We start from the raw sequence: 21,363 nt of genomic DNA on the forward strand, positions 1-21,363 counted from the left end.
TAAGGGAAACACGGAGGAAATGCTAATTCAGTAAGTTCATTTCAACATCTTATTCAGCTAGAAATTATTTTTTCCAACTCAAGAGAAAATCACTGTTTTATTTGAGTATCTAAAGATTTCCTTTTCATCCGAAAAATGACCCTGTGACAGTAAAGCTTTTAAATATTTAAGAGGAAAAGAGTTCATTCTTTCGAGGGCCATTAAAGAGAAGCTTATCTCTAATAAAATTAATGAGATAATTAGGTTAAATGATGTCACGTATTTTACCTCATTTCATTTTGCCGAACCCTAACCTATGTCTATATACGTACATACAGCTCTTTCACTGTCAAAGCTGTGTATGAGCTTCTTTGAATCTTGTCGCCAGAAGTTAACATCTAGGCAAGGAGAGAGAAAACCTAAACCAGGCACACACATACAAAGGCCAGTTGCCAAAGTTTTTAATGCTTATTTAAGATTTATACTTCTTTAGAATGTGAATGAAGCTCTTAGCTTTCAAAGGATATTCATCTACCTTAAAGAGTTTTAAACATACTATTTCATGAAACTAGAAAATGAGTCTGTATATGTTTGCTTTAAAATGTTTACTTAACCACAATAAAAGGTTAGATGGATTTCCCAAGTGAACCAAGTTATGATACCTGCTACAATGTGAAAATTTAAACAGACTTTCAACTTAGCTTCCACTCATCGATCATGTTTGACACAAAAGTCAAAAGCCCTTTTTAAGTACTAGTTAAGCCTGACTTAAAAAATATGGGTTTTTCTTTTCTGTAGTAGTAAGGTATGAATGAACACACTGAACCAGAGGAAGAAAGGGAAAATAAAGAAAAGGAAAGACATTAATAGAGTCCCCTCTGGGCTAAAAATACAAGTAAGGACTTTACATTTAGCATATGTTATTTGAAATTTATGCTTCCTGCTTCTAGGGCTTCAAATCATCTAATTATCATTAGAATAAGTCATGTGACTATGATTGGTGTCACAAATTCTCCAAACATTGGGTAGAACATCTTAGTCAAAAAACAAAGAGAGAGAGAGAGATCATGCACCGACACATACGTTTTAATAACTTAACTGTAATACTGTGGACGTTTCCCTCTGCAAAATATTTGTAAAGTAAACTTAGTCTTCAGATGTTTTATTTCCTTTTCGTAACAAGCTCCTAAGACAGTACATGCATTAGCTTGTCTTCCTAAAGTATGACGATTTGAAGCCTGTCGTCAATAAAAATTGTTTTTCTAATGCCTATTTTCTTGTTCGGATTCATAAATATTGCAAGTTTTCCTAAAAAGAATAGCACTGATTGAAAAAAAATTATGATCACATTTTACTTTGTCAGCGTTCATTCTTTTCAGACACTCAGCCCAAGGATATTCTATTAACGTAATGCAATCTGAGGGTGGTCTTTCTAAGATGAATGTGGTAACGCTGTGATATGTTTATTCTGTGGAAAATCTATCTCAATCTCTAATTAGAAGCTTTTAAATGTTTTACTCCTCCTTCCTTTGTAGAAAGACTCTTGGGAGGGGAGTTGGTTTTGTCTATAGAGATGTTATCCCACACCTGCATTTTAGTTTATGTAGAGTTCCAAAAATATACACTGCTTTGCTCACACTTACTGTACGCTTAAAAAGTTAATAGTTTTGGCAAACTGCAAAGGGCTTCAATTTGGAAAGTGTTAAATGAATATTTGAAAGATCTGGTTCAGCGCTGGGCCTTTTAAATTACACCCTAGCCTCCGGCCAAATCTTCACTGAGCACCGCGTGAGAGGTACAGGCATAAAGGCAGGGATAGAGGGGAGATTTTCAGCCCAAGATCGGCTGTCAAAAAACTAGATCTGAGCCCAACCCGGTTGACTCCCTCTGCTTCTTAGGGATCCACAGGATAATCTACCTCAAATTTGCTAACAAAGGCTCTATTCAGGGGCGTTTCAGCCAGCCTTGCAAATCTTCATCTTCCCCTTCCTAAGTGGGAGGGAAGGGAAGTGTTGTTGGTGGTGAGTTATTTATCACGATCACGTCCTATAAATATGTAACCGTTTTCAGCATCTGGACAAGATTCAGCTGCCTCTGGACGTGAACAGCGATTTCCAGTATCGCTGAGAGGAAACCAGGGCTGCTGGTCCAGCAGAATACCGTGCTGGGCAAGTCCGAACATGATCCTCTGAGATGTAAGCCCTGATCAGAAGGGCTGCAAGAGAGGGCAGGAATCGGGTTTCTTTCTGACCAGTCTGATGCAATCTGCCCCTGTGAGTCGCTCAAATTAACTAAACACTGTGCTTTCTACAGACTTTCTGTCCTCCATTCTCTAAAGGGACCCTGGGTAGATTTCAAAGTTTCTGACAGACTGAAACAGATTGTCTGAGGGCTTTATAACTACCCAGTGACGTTTTCATTTGCGTTGGAGAGGAATGCTTTCCAAGGTTGGGGTGACCAGGAAAGTCACCTGACCTGAGAACAGATTCAGCTAACATTATTTCCAATCTCTTGACCACGTGGAATTAAGTTTAATTATCAACACTTTCACTCTTGAAGGGAGATGTGCTCATAGGATCAAAAGTGATCATTTCAGAAGCATCTTTACATAGAAAAAATTATCATGGTGTGAGCTCCTTTAGAGCATTATTTTCTTACAGTGACTTCTACCTTGGAAACTACAGTTCTGTGTTCTGGGGAGCGACTGTTATTTTTCATATTATTTAGAAAAGGTTCTAGGCTTAGGAAATGGAAATTGATATAATCCTGACTCATGGGGGCATGGTGGATACAGATTTTAATAGAGCTTTCCCCTTTTCTAGCCCTAAACCTGGCTTAGCAGCTACGATAATCTCCCTTGAATCTCTGAATCAATATACCCCAAATATTAAGTTTGAATAAGCAATGTTTCTTGCGAAATGTAGCTCAGGACTTCATCAAAATGATATTTTTGAATTAAAGAAATAACAGGAATTTTCAGCAAAAGCATCTCTTTTAATCTTCCAAGCCCTCCTTTTATATGTATTCTTATTTAATATGTAAATATGCTCAAATGTTAAGAGGGTGGATTATTTAAACTTGTCAGGGAAGAATTTTAAACTCTCCTCATTAGAAGGTATGGCAGAAGAATCGGAAACATCAGCTGCTAAGAAACTTAAATGAGGTTCTAACCTGAAGAGAGAGCTTACCTCTGGATTTTCTTCCAAACACAAAAGCCTTGCCCAGCAGTTGCCAGGTGGGCCTGTATAGATCTTCTAAGTCCAGCTGCCATCTATCTGGTTCAAGATACCGAATCAGATCTTCCAAGGTGCTAAAGGCAGTGACAGCATTGTTAAGCAGGTCCAGTGGCAAAGCTGCAGCGGGTAGCACGGAAGGACTCACAGTTTCTGTGAACTGCTGAAAGTAAAACGAATCCAGTGTCAGACGGCAACCGTTTTAAAAACGACGTGCTCCTTCTGGACTCACGCACGAGGTTAGGTAGGCAGACTAAGGCCGAAAACACCTGGAAGTGAAATTGTATTCAACCCCAGTGAGCAGTAAACTACTTTGCAAAGACTTCATGCAGATGAACTCGGACGGAGTGTCTGTGGGAAAAGATTTTCAATAGGCAAGACATTCACTTTCGTTACCACAAACCATGGTAGGTGTGGGTATCTGTTGTTTACACGAAACAGAAGATGTCTCCGTAGTTCAGTTATGGACTTAACGACGGAAGCCTTAACCGAGTTTACCAAATTTTTCTTTTGTTTTCAACTTTTCATCCTCCTCATTCTGGAAAATCACCTGGGAGTTATACAAATGTGTGTCAGAGGAATTAAAACTTTAATGTAAAGTAATTAACCCATAAAGAATAAGAAAACAACATGTAAGTGAAAAGCTAAAGCCTTTGACATTGGAGAAGAACTTGTTAATCAAGATAGGAAACACCCAAACCATAAAAGAGAACGTTGATAAATTTGCCTCAATTTTTTGTAATAAACAGAGTTAAAATACAGACACTGGGAGAACACCTTGGCAAACCATATACCTGTCACAGGACAGAGTATACGGAAAAAAACCACCTCAATAGAACATGGACAAATTCCAGACAAGAAGCTTGAATGGCCACTAGACATATGAAAACATGCTAAAATTCATTAGTTATCAGAGAAATGCAAAACAAAGTGAGATATTTCACATACAAAAAAAGAGATACTATTTCAGTTACAGGAGATCGGCGAGCATTGAAAGGAAAGGATTGCCAAGGATGTGGGTAAATTGGAATTTTTCTGGTCTGCCTGCAGAAGTGAGTATATATTGGTATCACTGTAGTTGATGTAACTGATGTACACAGGATGCTAAAGTTGAAGATGGATATGTCCCACGTCCCTGTAATTCACTTTTGAGGTTATATCCTTTTATTTGTGCACATGGAAATATGTGCACATGAATATCAATTCATCACAGTGTTGAAAGGGAGAAAAACTGCAAACCACCTAAATGCTCATGTATAGAGCAATGGATTAAAATACACCATTTTAAAAGGCAAGCACCAGAAGGAGGTAATAATTTCAGGAAAAGTTCATTAAGAAGCAACCTCCTCCCCTCCCCAATTTTTAAAGTGGACTAAAAGTGGGGAGTGGTAGATTAGAACTGAAATCAAAACAGGCAAAATAAATACAGGAACAAATGCTCCACTTAATTTTTAAAATTTATCTATTTGTTTATCTGTAGAAGAAGAAGAAAAAGGAATAGTATGGAATAAAACATTTATGTTGACTGATGTTTATTATAGTAATGTTTATAATAACAAAAAGTTGGTCACAATCTAAATTTACAATAGTGGAATAGTTAATGACCCTGCAGTCATAAACTGAAATAGTGGGACAGGCATTAAAAACGAGGCCCTCTAGCAAGATGTGGAGCAACCTAAATGTCCATCGACAGATGAATGAATAAAGAAGACATGGTACATGTATACGGTGGAATACTACTCAGCCATAAACAAGAAGGAAATAATGCCATTTGCGGCAACATGGACGGACCTAGAGATTGTCATAGTGAGTGAAGTAAGTCAGACAGAGAAAGACGAATACCATATGACATCACTTATATGTGGAATCTAAAATATGACACAAATGAACTTACTTACAAAAGAGAAACAGACTCACAGACATAGAGAACAAACTTATGATTACCAAAGTGGAAAGTGGGGCAGGGGGGGAGGATAAATGAGGAGTTTGGGATTAACAGATACAGGACATTAGATATAAAATAGATTAACCAACAAGGACCTACTGTATAGCGCAGGGAACTCTATTCAATACCCTGTATTAAGCTATAATGGAAAATAATCTGAAAAAAGAAGATGTATATATATGTATTACTGAATCACTTTGCTGTGCAGCAGAAATTAACACAACACTGTAAATCAACTATACTGCAATAAAAAAAATGAGGTCTTCTAGGATTTATTAAAAAAGAAATGCCTAATATATAGTAAATGACAAGAAATCCAAGCTATGTAAACACAGCATTATTATACCATGATTTCAACATACATACATTGAAACAAAACAAAGAAAAATCAAAAGCGCCTAAAATGTGGAGTGTTCGTCTATAGTTTTAATGAGAATGGGTGATTTTCATTTTCTTCCTTATACCTATCCATATTTTCAGCATTTTCTATAGTAAGTATGGATTCTTTCCAGCGATCAGGTAGAAATGATAACATTTGCTATAATTAAAAAAAACTATCCTATCAGCTCTTCCTTTTCATCCTCATTACTCAGATACAGGGCAGACCCTGAAAACGATGGGCTACATTTAGCAGTCTCTAACTTTGTCTCCCTGTCTTTACTCTTTCTTATTCCTTTTATTCTATGCTGCATAACCCTGGGCTAATCTACCTAAAGTAAGTTATCGCTGATCACGGGATGAATTTGGACAAATGCCTAGAGTGATTTCTCATCTGGAAGATAAAATCCAAATTCCTTACCCTGCACTCAGGATCCGCACCACCTGACCTTCGCTCACCTTTCGCATCTAATCTTCCACTCATCAAAGACAGGCACATTTTGTGCCAATCAATCTAGTCTCCTCACTGGCTGCTGCACATGCCATATTCCTCTGACCTTGACCTTGCACTCCTCCCCATGCTAATGTTGCTGCCCCGCTCCCATGGGCAAAACTCTCTGTCTTGTGATCCACATAATAAATCTTCACCATTTTTAACAGCCTTTCTTGAAACCCAATCCATCCATGAAACCTTCCCGAGTAACAGGGCCATTGCTTCCCCAAACACCTCAATTGGGTCAATTTGGAATAGACCCTCGCAGAGGGTACTCTGCCAAATCAGAAAAAAAGGACCTCCATTCTCTGGGGCAGACCCAGCCCCTGCTGGGACTCATGGCTTTGTGGGTCCCGAGCCCCTCTTGCCCACGGTGGTGGTGGGGTTTATAGAGGATAATCAGCAGAAATGAATGTGGCAGCTTTGGTCAACACTGATTTCATTCTTATTTTGAAGATCTACTTTCAATAATGTCAAGATTCTGGCTAAAATATTAGCACTAAGATGTTTTTCCATTATTCGATCCAACTTTTAAGAGTAGAAAGCACATTTAATATATTCCTCTGCACTACCAGAATGTTTTTAATTGTCCAAGAAATGCAATATTGCTTTGATAGAGAGTACTATTGTGACTGATAAGTACAGTATGGATATAAATAAGCAATTCTCTAATAAAAGTGTTCATTACTAATTTAACCAATTTGGTGAATATTGATTAAATTTATAATGTGAAAAACTTGATGCAACGGTTTTGCAAATTTTTAAACTATAAGCCAAAATGTGTATGTTTATGTAAAGTGAAAAGAGTCAGTATTACTCAAAGGATAACTGAGTTATGACTGTGATGATACAAAACAAATCAAACGTGTCAATCTGCACACAGAGGGTAAGTGTATAGAAAGCCTATACAAAATGTATACAGTATTCATTAAAGTGTCAGAGTGCAGATGTATATTGTAGGTATGATATAAAATTGTTATTTATGCTCTGGGGTTGGCTTATTTTGCTTCCAAGTCGGTTGGAAATGTATAGAGCATTCCTTCAAGAACAATGAAAAGTTCCAACTGAAATGAGGACCCCTGAGATAAAGTTTAAAGTAGTTACACAGAAAAAGAAAAACAAAATAAGTCTGTAATGTTGGACAAACAGAATATGCCCATCTTGGGTTCAATGAAGTATCAGAATATCAATCCCCTCGAATGACAAAGGGGAAAAAAACAACTTGGCAAATGTTACTGCATGCAGATAATTGGTTGATGTTATAAATCTCCACACTTTTAAATATTTAAATTAAGACAATGCTTAAAAAAGATAACCCCATACACACATACACACCGGCGCACACACAGCAGTTCCCACCCAAAAGAAACAGGAGGCGAGAATTAACTCACTTCCTCTGGATTCAAAGATTCAATCCCGGGACAGAACAGAGGAAGCAGTGCTTTTCTTTTTTAAGGGCTTCCTCATGACTGTCACCCACCCACTGGTTCAAGGAACAATCAAGTTGTTCACTTTTGAAGTTCTGCTTTTCTAAGTTGTCTAAAGGGATTTTTCAGAGAAAAGGGGGGCAGTGGAAAAAAAAAAAGTCAGAGGGAAAAATATCTTCTACTTTTTTGAAGCTTTAATTTCTCCTCTAACTAAGAACTCCTCTTTCTGGTACAAGCCTAGAGGCTTTGCTCTCATATTTAGTGTCTAGAAAATTCTACCAATATCTTTGCTGTGTAAAAGTACTTAGGATTGGGCTAAGTGCCTCGAATTGAATTGGATTTGCCTATTCCCCACCCCCCAGCTCTCTCAGTCGCCACGAAAATAGATGCTTATCACTAAGCTATGGGTTGTGCTGGGTATTTAGTGGGTGCCGATGCTCAGAAACAAAAAGCAGAGCTTCTTGGCTTCTGTAATGTACATAGCTAACTAAATCAATACCCCTACTTCAGTAAGCCAGAGAAAAGCTTTTCTGCTATTCTCTTCGGTGTAGCAGCAATAACCTGGGTGGATAACCTAATCCTGGTCTAGACCCTTTTGGCTATATGACTTTGTAAGGACAGATCCTGAAAAAGGAGAAAAGAGCTCTGAAATCTCTATGCAATGAGTTGTCCTGTCAAACCATTTCTAGAATGTCAGGACTGTGTGTAATGATCCTATACAAGATGAGGTCTTTTTAATTCCTTGGTGAGGGTCGTTCTGAGTGGCAGCATGACACGAGCAAAGAGCCCTGACCAGGAGTCGGGGAGCCTGCACTTACCCCTGACGCTACTACATCAGGAGAGGGAATTTCAGCAAATACTGTAACCCATGTGAGCCTCAGTCTTCCGCTCTGTGAAGCATGGCTGCTTGAACCCAGTGACCTTTAAGATTCTTTCCAGCTTTTACATTTAAGAATTCCATGTAATTGTGGGATACAAGAGGGCCCGTTTTCTCCACACCCTCGCCAACACCTGCTATCTCTTGTCTTCTTGATGACGGCCATCCTAACAGGTGTGAGGAGATACCTCACTGTGGTTTTGACCTGCATTTCCCTGACGATGAGTGATGTTGGGCATCTTTTCATGTACTGTTGGCCATTTGTACACCTTCTTTGGAAAAATGTCTGTTAAGTTCCTCTCCCATTTTATAATTGGATTTTTGTTTGGTTTGGTTGGTTATTGAGTTGTATGAGTTCTTTATACATTTTGGATATCAACCCTTGTCCAGTACTTGGTTTGCAAACATTTTGTCCCATTTCACAGGTTGCCTTTTCATTTTGTTGAGTGCTTCTTTTGATGTGCAGAAGCTTTTTTAGTTTGATCAAGTCCTACTTGTTTGATTTTTGCTTTGGTTGCTGTGCTTTTGGTGTCGTTTCCAAAAAATCCTTATGAACCGTTAGTGGGAAGGTAACTTTGTCTAGCCACTATGGAAAACGGTATGAAAGGTCAGCAAAAAATGAAAAATAGAGCTATCATCTGATCCAGCAATCCCAGTTCTGGGCTTGTAAGAAGAAGAAATTTGTAAGAAGAGGTCCTTGAAAAAAGAGGAAATTTGGACACAGATACGCACAGAGGAAAGACCACATGAAGACACAGGGAGAAGGTGTTCCTCTACAAGCCAAGGAGAGAGGCCTCAGAAGAAGTCAATCCTGCTGACACCTTGATCTCCAACTTGCAGCCTCCAGAACCGTGAGAAAATGAATTTTGTTGTTCAAGCCACCCAGCCTGTGGTACTTTGTAGCAGCAGCCCCAGCAAACTAAAACATGCTGTCATGGATTTCCCAACTTCATATCGACCAGAGCGGCAAACGAAGGTTAATATTATACCGTGTCCATTAAGTCATTTAACAAACATTTATTAAGAAGCCCATCATGTGGGTGCTGTGAGAAAAACCGACCAAAATTCTTGCCCTTGGGAAGCTTAACCTTTACAAACCAAGTATTTTGTTTCACAGGAGAGACTTTTTCTCTTTGCCAAAACAAAGCCAAACTGAGAATTTGCTATTACGAATCACATAAGCAACTCAGCAAGGATCAAACAAATCCTGGTGAGTGTGGACCCTAAAAAGGGAACTTAATATGAAAGAATAACTGAAAAACAAACATATTTCTACTTTTATTATTGAAACATAATGGGCAGCCCACGTGTTTCGACAAAGTAAGGGCCTCGTGAATCGGTGTTACAAGCTCAAGACAGCAAGTAAGTTTCTCTGTTGACTTCTCCAGGTTCATTTAAAAAATCAACATCTTAGTGGTTTTGTATTTTCTTATGGCTACTTAGATACCTTCTGCATTAATTATCATCTTCTTTTTTAGAAAAAGAAACGCTGACTTCCTATTTGGAATAGTACTATCCGAACTGCTTATAATTCCACAATAAATGCCCAGCTTGAGAAAACCGCAGCTTGCCTTTCTATTAGTATTTCTGTGGTGAGTGCAAATTTAAAACTATAACATTGACAATGAACCTTCCCTGGACAAATACACACACACCAATGTTTACCTTGAGTAGCATAGCAACTGCTGCAAAATGTTTAGGGCCTACGGAGATTTATGCTGCAGCTTTCCTAGCCAAGGCATACAGGACATTTCAAACTGATAAGGGGGCTTCACTTCATTCATACCTAACAGAAGGGTTAGGAATGCGGATTAGGTTTTACTGTTGTAGTTATTAAAAACAAAAGAACAACAAAGTAATCATCCAGGTGTGGGAAGAGAAGAAAAAAGAAAAGTTCAGCCTTGCAGACTTGCTTTACATCACTTTGAAAGGTGTCTCCAGTCTCCGTTACACCATGTCAAGCTGATATATTGAATATAGGGTTGCCTTTTAAAGAGCTTAAGAAGCAGACGGGGCCTGCAGACAAAAATTTCTGCCAGGAACGACTGACGGGCAGTGCCGCAAAGACACAAGAATGCTCTGGAACAATTCATTTAAACACCCTTCTTCCTCCTCTCCCCCTGCTCTTATCTGAATCTGTCCCAAAAGTTATCTGGGTTATGTTTTTAAATGATTTTAAAGCCAGCAAAGAAAATCAAATGCTTGCATTCCTACTCCAGAACAGATGTTTTAATACTGTGTGGGTGAGGCAGATTATATATTTAAGTGAGAAATCCTAGGGAAATTGGCCAAGTGTATTCATGTCGTGTCTCAACACTGAGCGGCGCTTACTCAGAGAGCATGGCAATGGAATAAACCTTGATTTGTCTACACAGCTGATCCCAGCGACCGACCGTCCAGGCTGAGAAGGGAACCATGTTTACCCTCCAGCACTTAAAAGCTGTCACGTCAAGGCTCAAAACTGAAGCTGACCTTCCCGGAGTTTCAGGGTTTCAGGCAAACCCTGAGTAGCAGCTGTGTTCTGTCTGGGCCCAAATATGGGAAAAGAGATGGCTAGCTTTGTTAAAATTTCAAAAAAAAAAAAAAAAAAAAAAGCCGAGTGGTTATGTTATAAGCACAGTTTCTTACTAAATTAGTGGATGAGACTCTTACCGGCCCAGTGTTCCTATCAGTGCGAAACTTGAGAACCGCTGCCATCTGACTAGACTTACAAATTACAGCACCATTACCCCAACTCCTCCCCACCTAAAGTTCCTGGTCTGAGGTCACCCCAGTTAAAGGGTGGGAGGTCTCCTGGAAACCAGCGCTTTCCCGGGACAGCTGACTGCGGGCTGGTGAATCAGAGTCAACACACAGAGTTTTCCACTTCCTAGGTAAAACTGTGAATTAGCAGTAATGATCCAGCCTGAAAGCTAGGATTTCTTGGGGCAACTAAATAACACGGCAGCGAGGACTTTTTCCACAATGGCATCTGCGGGCGAAGCCAAAATGAAGGGTTCTTTCCTACTGAGATTTTTAAAAGGATTCCTCTGAATCAAAAAATGTGACAGGCCCTAAAAAGCTGAGACAACATCTACAGCTACTCGCGTTTGACGACAAAGCACCACGCGACTTTCCCGCTAATCTTGTTATATTGAACGCTTGCGGATTTGCTTGGTTTCAGTGCTCAAGAAAGGACCCACAGGAAGGCACTTCACAGGAAAGAGAAGGTGAGCTAAGAACTGTTAGAAGAAAAACACGCCTTCCCCGAAACACTAGAATTAACGTGCACCTCAAACCGTAATCCTTAAGGCTGTTTCTTACAGAAATTTCTCTTGCAGCTCCATATTTATTCAGTGCAGCATTTAACAGCCATTAAGGGAAGTGTTCGGAATGCTTTGTGGGGATCTAGCTGAGAAATGGCGCCTGTATTGGTTGATATTTTCAATTATCTGTTCAATAAGCTTAATAGTCAGGTATGACCCTCAATCTCATTCAGATTTTATATGGGTGGAAGACTTTATTTTGGGCAAGAAACAATAGTATAAGTTATTTATTTTAATTTTTATAAATTTATTTATTTATTTTTATGGCTGTGTTGGGTCTTCGTTTCTGTGCGAGGGCTTGCTTTCTCTAGTTGTGGCAAGCGGGGGCCACTCTTCATCGCGGTGCGCGGGCCTCTCACCATCGCGGCCTCTCTTGTTGCGGAGCACGGGCTCCAGACACGCAGGCTCAGTAGTTGTGGCTCACGGGCCCAGCTGTTCCGCGGCATGTGGGATCCTCCCAGACCAGGGCTCGAACCCGTGTCCCCTGCATTGGCAGGCAGACTCTCAACCACTGCGCCACCAGGGAAGCCCCAAGTTATTTATTTTAAAATGGCCTGCCAATATAACGAGTGTGAGCTAGTAGCTGAAACTGGGCGTAGTAATAAAAAATCCCTCAGAAAGTTACTTTGAGGGGAAAAATGAGATAATCTAATGGAAATAATCAGCGTGTCCGTAAAGTATGAAGGTCCCCGGTGACGCCCCACCCCTCAAGGCTGAATCTAAGAGTCCATTTTCTGTCTCCAAGCCGACACCAGGCTCTGCAGACTTGCTTCGCACTTGGAGAGATGCTTCTCCTTCGCTGTGCTTGCTGGGTCCACCCCACCTCCAGTCCGTCCAAGCTTGGACCTCATCCATCTTCTGTCTGCGTTCCTTCCTTTAGTGGCCTCAGAGTTTCGAGGCCCTCCCTCCAGCTTACACACTACCACCATCCTCCTCTCTGTGACCTGTACCCTGTGCTTCCTCAGTAGATGGGCCCCATCGTGTGGAGTTGTTCTTCACTCCTCTCCTGTGCCTTCACCCCGCATCCCACCTTATCTCGGCTCTACCACCAGACTAGGGTTAGAATCTGTGATCATCTGATTTACAGTAAGAAATATGGATTTGGTCTTCATCCTGTTTCTTCAGAGTTCCTAAAATCCTTGGAATTGCCGAAGTGATGAGAGCAATAAGGGTGTCTTTTGTGGTGTTAATGAGATGACTCTTGGCCGCACCTAAGGATGGGGGCTGGTTGCCAGGAGAACCAACCAGGTGAGAGGGGTTTGAACTTTCAAGTCTCTGGTCACCCCTTCTGCCCCCATATTCCACCCCCCCATGCCCCTTCAAGGAGGCAAGAGGAGCAGGTGGGTGAATCTAATGCCAATGGCCAATGATTTGACCAATCAAGCCTATGTAATGAAGCCTCCATGAAAACCCAAAAGTACGGGGTTCAGAGAGCTTCTGGGTTGGTGAACACGTGGAGATTTGGGGAGAGTCGTGCCTGGATGGGGCACAGAAGCCTGGAGCCCTTTCCCCATATCCCACCCTGTACATCCATCTGCCTGTTCTGAGTGATATCCTTTTATAATAAGCTGATAATCTGGTAAGTAGAATACTTCTCTGAGTTCTCTGAGCCATTCCAGCAAATTAATGGAATCTGAGGAGGGGGCCATGGGTCAGAGCACAGGTAACAACCTGGATTCATGACTGTCAGCCGGAATCGGAGGGGACTGTTGGAACCTCCCATTTGTAGCTGGTGGGTCAGAAGCCCAGGTAACAGCCGGGGCCTGTGCCTGGTCTCTGAGGCCGGGAGGGAAGCAGTCTTGTAGGACTGAGCTCTTAAGCTGAGGGGTCTGAGTTGGGTGGAAGGTGGTTCCCCCAGCTGGTGTTGGGACATTGCTGCCAACACTGAACTTGGTCTCGGGACAGCCCGAAGAGGATCTGAGCGCTTTTCACCACTTCCACTGCTACCATCCTATCATCCAAGCCACTACCTGCAATAGCCTTCTAGCTGGCCTCTCTGTTTTCTTTTGTCTTTCCCTTTGTTGACTGAATTTACACAATTCTACGCCAGATGGTCCGTAGGGTATAGTAAAAATACTAATTTTTAAGTTTTACTTTTCCAGAAATATATATCTGCTTTTAAACATTATACTTTTACAAAACAGCCTTGTTTGAAAGATGCTATAGATTACTCACAGTGGAGCCCAATGGGAGAGGTCTGTACAGATTCCATGAACCTCTGCACACTCCTTACGCCTCCTGAAATCTGCCCCCCTCCTCCCTCCCCTGGCATCCTTCCTTCCATGGGGTGGAAGGCACTCCCCAGCCCTCCTGCAGAGAGCAGATGATGGAAAAGATGGTCTCTTCTTCAAAGTAGGGGAACCATACCCACCGGCCGAAGAAAATGGAGCATTTGCATAAATTACACAATGAACACTTCCTTTATTTGTTTCTCTGTAGGGATCAATGTTTCAAGCAGGGATGATACTACCTACCTCAGAAAATTGTTTAAGAATTAAGTAAAACAGTATCACTAAAAATTTTAATAAACAATTAAGCCTTGTACAGACTTAGGAATTATCATACACATTTTTAACTGTACATTTCATCATCCCCACTATGTCAGTTTTACTCAAGATAAACAATTATCTTTAAAAGTTTAGTTCCTGGGGACTTCCCTGGTGGCTCAGTGGTTAAGAATCCACCTGCCAATGCAGGGGACACGGGTTCAAGCCCTGGTCTGGGAAGATCCCACATGCTGCAGAAAAACGAAGCCCGTGCACCACAACTACTGAGCCTGCGCTCTAGAGCCCGCGAGCCACAGCTACTGAGCCCACGCACCACAACTACTGAAGCCCGCGCACCTAGAGCCCGTGCTCCACAATAAGAGAAGCCACCACAGTGAGAAGTCCGCGCACCGCAAGGAAGAGTAGCCCCCGCTCGCCACAACTAGAGAAAGCCTGCATGCAGCAACGAAGACCCAATGCAGCCAAAAATCAATCAGTCAATCAATTAATCAATAATTATAAAATTTAGTTCCTGATTTATGTTCTTTTGTGCTGTATGCAGTGACATTAGCTATTTAGTCCATGTTCATTGATACCCTGCCCAACATTCCTATAACACTGACACGGCTTGCCCTGCACCACAGGGAAACCCTTTGTTCAAACTTCTTTCTCTCCTAAAACAGATTTATATTCAGTAGCTGTTATGGGGAGTGAAATGGGCATTTTAGAACAACAAGTTCAGTAAATGCAAGTCTAGGTATGTTCATGGCCATGAAAAACTCTATGCTGAGAAACTTAAAAAAAAATAATAATAATAATGTTCATAACTAACATCTCTAGTTTTCAGTTTTCTGAATTCACAGTCCTTGCCTAAAAAGTCTTTAAAGGAAATGAGACAAATAGAAACCTCACCAAAAGCGCAGGATTTCACTAGGCAGGCCCACTGTGTAACTCTATCTTAACTACAGTGTATGGCATTGTATTAAAACAAACTTCTATAAAGTAACTAGTCAGCATGCAGTGTTCATGTCAGCCATGGAGGAACATGAAGAACAATTATTTTATCGAGTGTGAAGTCATTGGCTTTCGCAATTTTAATCGCTCCGTGACATTCCTATTACGCTACAAAGTCTTCAATGACTGTCCACACATCCCAACATCTCCAAAAAATAAAAGTATAAGCAGTTATATGTTCTTTCATCATGTTCTTTAGCGCTGGTCGCTGCACTAAAATGAAACTGTGTCACGTGGTCAGCATTCTGGGCAGGTCAAAAAAAAATCACAGAAGGCGAAAAAAAAAAAATTTTGTGAAAAGTTGCTACCATCATCCCCAAATACACCTGAGATGTCTTTTCCTTCTGTTGATATAAGCAAGACATGGCTTTGAAAACAGGGGCAGATGAAAGTAACATCGTTCTGCAAACTGGACGACTTAGGTGCTCGCAGGAAGTGATGGAGACGAACAGCCACTGAGCTTCTGATGGGCAAACCTACGTCCGCGGGTAAGGACTGCAGCAGCGTTTAAAAACTAAGTGCCGAGAGAGCAATTGACTCTGCCCGAAAAAATCAGGGGAGACTACAAAGAAGAGATGAAAGTTAACCTAGAGCTTAGAGAACAAGAAAGCACTTAGATGAGAAGGAGGGGCACTTTGGATATTTACAAAGAACCTGAACTGGGAAACAGAAAGGTGTTGGGTTAAAAGGAAGAGGAAGGGCAGCAGAGGCGTTGCCATCGGGTGGGAGAGCAGGTGGTGGAGGGTGGAGAGACAGACTGAGATCTGGTAGCTGATGGACAAGAGGGAAAGGGGGGAAAGGGTCCTGCATGACCTCAAGTACTTCCAGCTTCAGAGAGTGGGCTGCCCATGACATACCTATCCAGGGTGCACAAAACAGGTAAGGATGGAAGAAAGAAAGCGTTCAGGTTGGGGCATTTGACGGCGAGGAGGGGTGGGGTGTGGACATGGCCACCCCCCCCTGACATCACATATGCAGGACTGGCCATCGATGGAAACTGACAGTTATTCACAGGTAAATGTTGGTTACAGCCATGGACTAAGAGTGCAAGAAAAATGAGAAGACTACCAAGGGGAGGACATCGGGATTTCCCAGCACTGAGCTGTGCCGCTGAGGCAGGGGAGCTGGCACTGGTTCCCAGAATACAGGAGTCACAGGGGCTGATAGGGGCCTGAGGTACCAGTGGTTCTGCAGCGAGAGAAGAGAGATTTGACAAGTGAGATGGGCAACATTAAAGTGATGGAAGGCCAAGGAGAGGGATGTTAAGAGGCCACTGTAGTCACTAAATAGGTGGCCTTCTGTGTCCTTGGATTTACTGACCTTTCACTGAAGTAGGTAAGGAAGAGAGAGGGCCTTCCAGGGAAAGGAGCATCGATGCAGGAAGTGAGGAGAACTGGATTCAGTTGGACAGTGAGAAAAAAGAAGAAGGAAGAATAGTGGATTTACAGGAAGGTTGATTAGAAGAGGGCTTAATAGAATAAGGGGAGAAATCTGTGTGTATTTCCGATCAGAATACAAGAGGCCTAATGAAGAAGAGCAACTTGAAGACAGAAGAATTCATATCCACTGCAGGTAGACAGAGGGCAAGAATATCCTTCCCATAAACCACAAGGAAACAGAGTAAAATATCACAGCATCTCTGAAGGACAATTTGATGGTATTTTCTAAGATCTTGTAAGTATATATTCAGAAATTTATCCTAAGGAAATAATCAGAGGTACAATCCAAGGATATTTTTTGTAGCAATATGATTAGAAGAGAGTAAAATTAAAATGAAATAAAAACTTAAATGTTCATCAAGGGAAGATTGTTAAAAATGGGATTATACTGTATGAACAACGGTCCGTCATACTGCCAATACTTTTCAGTGTACATAGAACAATGTAGAAATGAGCTCTAACAGCGTAGGGATAAGATTGCCCCTGTGAGCTAAACTATAAAGCAAACAACAATTGACATCACACATAGGCTGAGAGAGAACAGGCAGCCTGAGATCTCCTTCGTTGTTCCCTAATTTAAGATTAACAAACATCTAAAAGTAGACTCTCTGTGGACTTCCCTGGTGATCCAGTGGTTAAGAATCCACCTTCCAATGCAGGGGGTGAGGGTTCGATCCCTGATCAGGGAACTAAGATCCCACATGCCGCGGGGCAACCAAGCCCATGCGCTGCAACTACTGAGCTCGCACATTCTGGAGTCCACACGCCGCAGTGAAAGATCCCACATGCCGCAACTAAGATCCGACGCAGCCAAGTAAAGAAAGAAAGAAATAAAAAGAATCCTTAAAAACAAGTAGACTCTCCGGTCGTCACCCTGACAAGCAGGGCACCTCCTGGATGTTTATCTTCCTGAACGGGAGCAGGAAGGGAAAGGAAGGGGGTTACTGGACAGCTTTGTCTGTAAGTGAGAGTGGCTGAGAGTGTGATTCTAAAAAGTGCAACAATCACACGGATACAGAAGGTAAAGCTCTTCCAACCAGAGTCAACTAACGGGGTTACTAAAACAACCAGTAGATTTCTGCACTAGAATTTCTACACTACTCAGGAGAGGCCAAGTCACAGTTGAGTTTATTAAAGTTCAAGGTAAATGTATAGATATCCTCCCACATTGTTTTCTTTGTCTTGTCCTTACCCTGGCCCTCTGCTCTGCCATCCTTTGCTATAAGCATCCTGTGCTCTGGAACCATCTTTACACCCCTCACCCTTACCTTGCTCCCTAAAAATCCTCATTGTTTCAGCTGACTTCAGAGAGAGGACTGAGGGACTAAAACATGTAAAAGTGTTAGTAAAAGCAAACACTTTTACTCTATAAAAAGTAGATACATCCACAATTAATAGCATCTTAATTATGCAATTAAGATAATACATACACTCATTCAATTCTTTTTATTCGCTAATTTGGGCAGCCCTAGTTGGAGAGTTTCAAGCAAAGGCGTGTTATTATTTGAATATGTTTGAAAAGGGTCATACCCACTGCTGTGCTGAAAGCAGACTTCAGGAAGGCACTTAGCAGGTAATGCCAGTAAAATCCGAATGGAAACGTTGAGAAGGCACGTGGATGTACCAAAAAGGGTTTTAGCTGAGACACAGGGGCTGGATGTTTACATTTCGGAGCCAATGGCTTCTGGATTGTACGAAAAGCCATGCGATGGGCTGAGCTTGCCGAATGAGTGAGTTTTGATGAGGAGGAGGTAAGTATCATGGCTTCCAAGCCTGGATAGAGAGGTCCTGATTAAAAAAAGGGAATGACCCTAGGGATACTCCCATAATTCCATGTCCAAGGAGGAAGGAGGAAGCAGTACAGGGAACTGAGTTAGGAGGAAACTGGAACGGGTGTAACGAGCTAGACAGCAGGAGAAAAAGTGTTCAGCGGGAAAAGATAAAGGATCAGCTGTGTCCAACACTGATGACAGGTCTGATCAGAGCATCGGACACTCGATTTAGCAATGCCTGTACGACAGCATTCTGCATGGGGCACTCCAGCATCCTCAGATTTTGGTCCCCGAGGGGGTCCTGGAAGAAATCGCCCTGGACCCTGAGGGACGACTGAGTGCATTCTTTGGAGACGTTTCAGGTGTGAATTTGGTAGAGGGCGGAGTGAAAAGCTTGAGGAGGGTGGGTTTAGCAGAGAATAAACACAGAGACGGCAAACACAAAGGACAGTTGAGAGGAGCTGCTGACCAGAGCGCAGACGACAGGACTGGGAGTGGGAGGGGGACGTGGGATCGGGAGAAGGACTTCTTTCTAATATAGGGGAAATAACAGCCTACTTGTGTGCTGAGGGACGTGGGCCAATAAAAGGTCAAAAACATTGAGATGGTGCAAGAGAGAGAGGGGGGTGCTGGAGCCCCCCGAGAAGACGCAGACGAGAGGGAGGGGTCAGGCAGGCACGGGCTCCCCAAGGTTCCCCCCAGGTTGCAGGAAGGAGGGCCAGGTGGGTAAAGGGCACGATGAGAGCTCGTGATCGCTGGTATTCTACTTGTGAAACAGGAAGCAAAAGCATCTCCTGAGAGCGAGGACAGAGGGAAAGATGCTCAAGCTTTTAAAAGAAGATACTGTCCAGTGGAGTCGTGGAGAGTGGGACGCAGGACGGACAAAGAAGGTGTAGAACGATTGCCCAGCAACACAAGAGAAATGTGTGAATCTAACCTAAATTCAGAGATTGTCGTACTGAGTGAAGTCACTCAGAAAGAGAAAGACAAATACCACATGACATCACTCATATGTGGAACCTAAAATATGACACAAATGAACTTATCTGCGAAACAGAAACAGACTCACAGACACAGAGAACAGACTTGTGGTTGCCAAGGGGGAGGAGGATGGGGGAGGGATGGAGTGGGAGTTGGGAATTCGCAGATGCAGACTAGTATATATAGGATGGATGACCACCAAGGTCCTACTGTAGAGCACAGGGAACTACATTCAATATCCTGTGATTAAACCATAATAGAAAATAATATGAAAAAAATATATACACGTATAGCTGAAGCACTTTGCTGTACAGCAGAAATTAACAAAACATTGTGAATCAACTATACTTCAATAGAATATTAAAATAAAATAAAATAAAATAAAAGCACCATCAGTCAGAATGACAACAGGGTTTCCTTCCTGGACTCCGTGAAGGGCGTGGGGCATGATCTTGTGGTTGGGTGTTTCCAGAGCTTTCTTACATCAGGTGCATTTGCCAAAAGTCACCAGTAAGGGGTCAAAGTAGGCACACACTGGGCTGATACGGGTGGAGACCAGCCCGGAGCAAACACTGAGCAGAGAGGACACAAAGAAACGGTTAACTCTGGGAAGAACGTCGCGGGTCCAGAATCACTGCCCCGTCCCAGGTGCCCTGAGCTTCAGAATGCTGTCGCTGAGGCCCTTTAAGAACTTGACTACGATTCAACAAGAGTCGAAGCTTATCTAGTTTAGAGATTTTTAAAGACAAACTGATACAAGAAGTTTTTATGAAAACATACATTTCAGTATCAGAAGCTCAGCCAGGCCCAGACTCCTTAATTGAATTAAGCATCTGGCTAATTTAGTCATCACTGTGAATTCAACGTTACCTCTTATTCAATGTGAAAAAATGCTGAAATTCAATTTCTAATTTTAATCACTTTCTAACCAATTCACTTCAAAGAAGGGTATCTGGTTAAAAGTATTAACTTCATGGCGAGCTTGAAACTTTGAACATAAGCAGTATAACTTGAGATAAATCAGCTTTAAAGACTTTCACTAAAGTCTGATCACATGAATATTCATGCAGTGAACACGATGCCACTTTTTTTTTTTCTGTGTTTCACAAATGGTTACTTTAAAACGATTTATCTTTCTAAATGTCTTTCCTAGTCACTGATGTGGAAATGCTTTCCTGCTTCTGATGATTTTATGCAGAATATATGGAAATAATTATACAGTGGTCCCAGCAAACCTGTGGTTTAGATGCGCTGATCAGCTGTCGTTTCAGCTTGTGCTACTGCAACTCACAGGCTAGGAAGTGGTTAGTTTTGTTCTGGGGTTGAAAGTATAGAATTATATATTTGTTGACGCTGGGCTAACCTCTTTCTTTGATATTCAGAGCATGGCATAATCCTGTATCCAGAAACTGAGTGAAGCAGTTTCTCAGAGAACTTTGGAAATACTTGGGTTTTACTGAGTGCACTACTGCCACCTGAAAACACTGATTTCCTGTGCTAGCCAAGCTGGATGAAGTCGGTCAGATGTGAGGTTTTCCCTCTAACCCAACACAGAGTGCAGACAGAAAAATGTAGGAATCTTAAACAGCAGCCCAGAAAAGAAGTTTTTCTGATTTCACTAAAGAGTAATGTACAAAATAAGGGTAAGGCCCATACTTCTTCACAATGATGTACACATTGGCGTTTAAAAATATTTATATAAAATTTTACGTAAGACAAGAGACTCAGAGAAACCAAAAGTATCTACATGGGATGGGGGTACAAAGGTTGGTTATGAGGACACAATACATTACAATCACCAGAAGGCTGTGGGCTTTTTGCAAGCTCTTCATGGACATAAGTACACACACACGCACACCATCTAGAACCACTGACGTTTTTCTCACTGAAAATTAGGTCACTTGAGGCATGACTAACAAAACAGAGGAACTGAAGAAGCTGAGGCTTTATAGCATCTGGAGCAGTGAATATAGGAGACATCACTTAAGACTGGAAAAGATATTTTGAGGCAACACAGCATCATGGAAAGAACAT

At 41.7% G+C, this 21,363-nt stretch overlaps 1 protein-coding gene across 4 annotated transcripts in view; it reads right to left on the reverse strand.

Moving 5' to 3' along the window:
• The window catches only part of PDGFC (platelet derived growth factor C), a 218,303-nt gene that overhangs the window by 10,525 nt on the left and 186,415 nt on the right, over window positions 1-21,363 (reverse strand). For 3 of the 4 annotated variants that reach the window (XM_057546246.1, XM_057546249.1, XM_057546248.1), the window contains one exon: window positions 3,168-3,375. In XM_057546246.1, the coding sequence (XP_057402229.1) occupies window positions 3,168-3,375 (208 nt within the window). The remainder of the gene's footprint in view (window positions 1-3,167; window positions 3,376-21,363) is intronic. The other variant, XM_057546247.1, reaches the window with a different exon arrangement.

Source organism: Balaenoptera acutorostrata, chromosome 5 (assembly GCF_949987535.1).
Source record: "Balaenoptera acutorostrata chromosome 5, mBalAcu1.1, whole genome shotgun sequence".
Lineage (NCBI taxonomy): Eukaryota > Metazoa > Chordata > Mammalia > Artiodactyla > Balaenopteridae > Balaenoptera > Balaenoptera acutorostrata.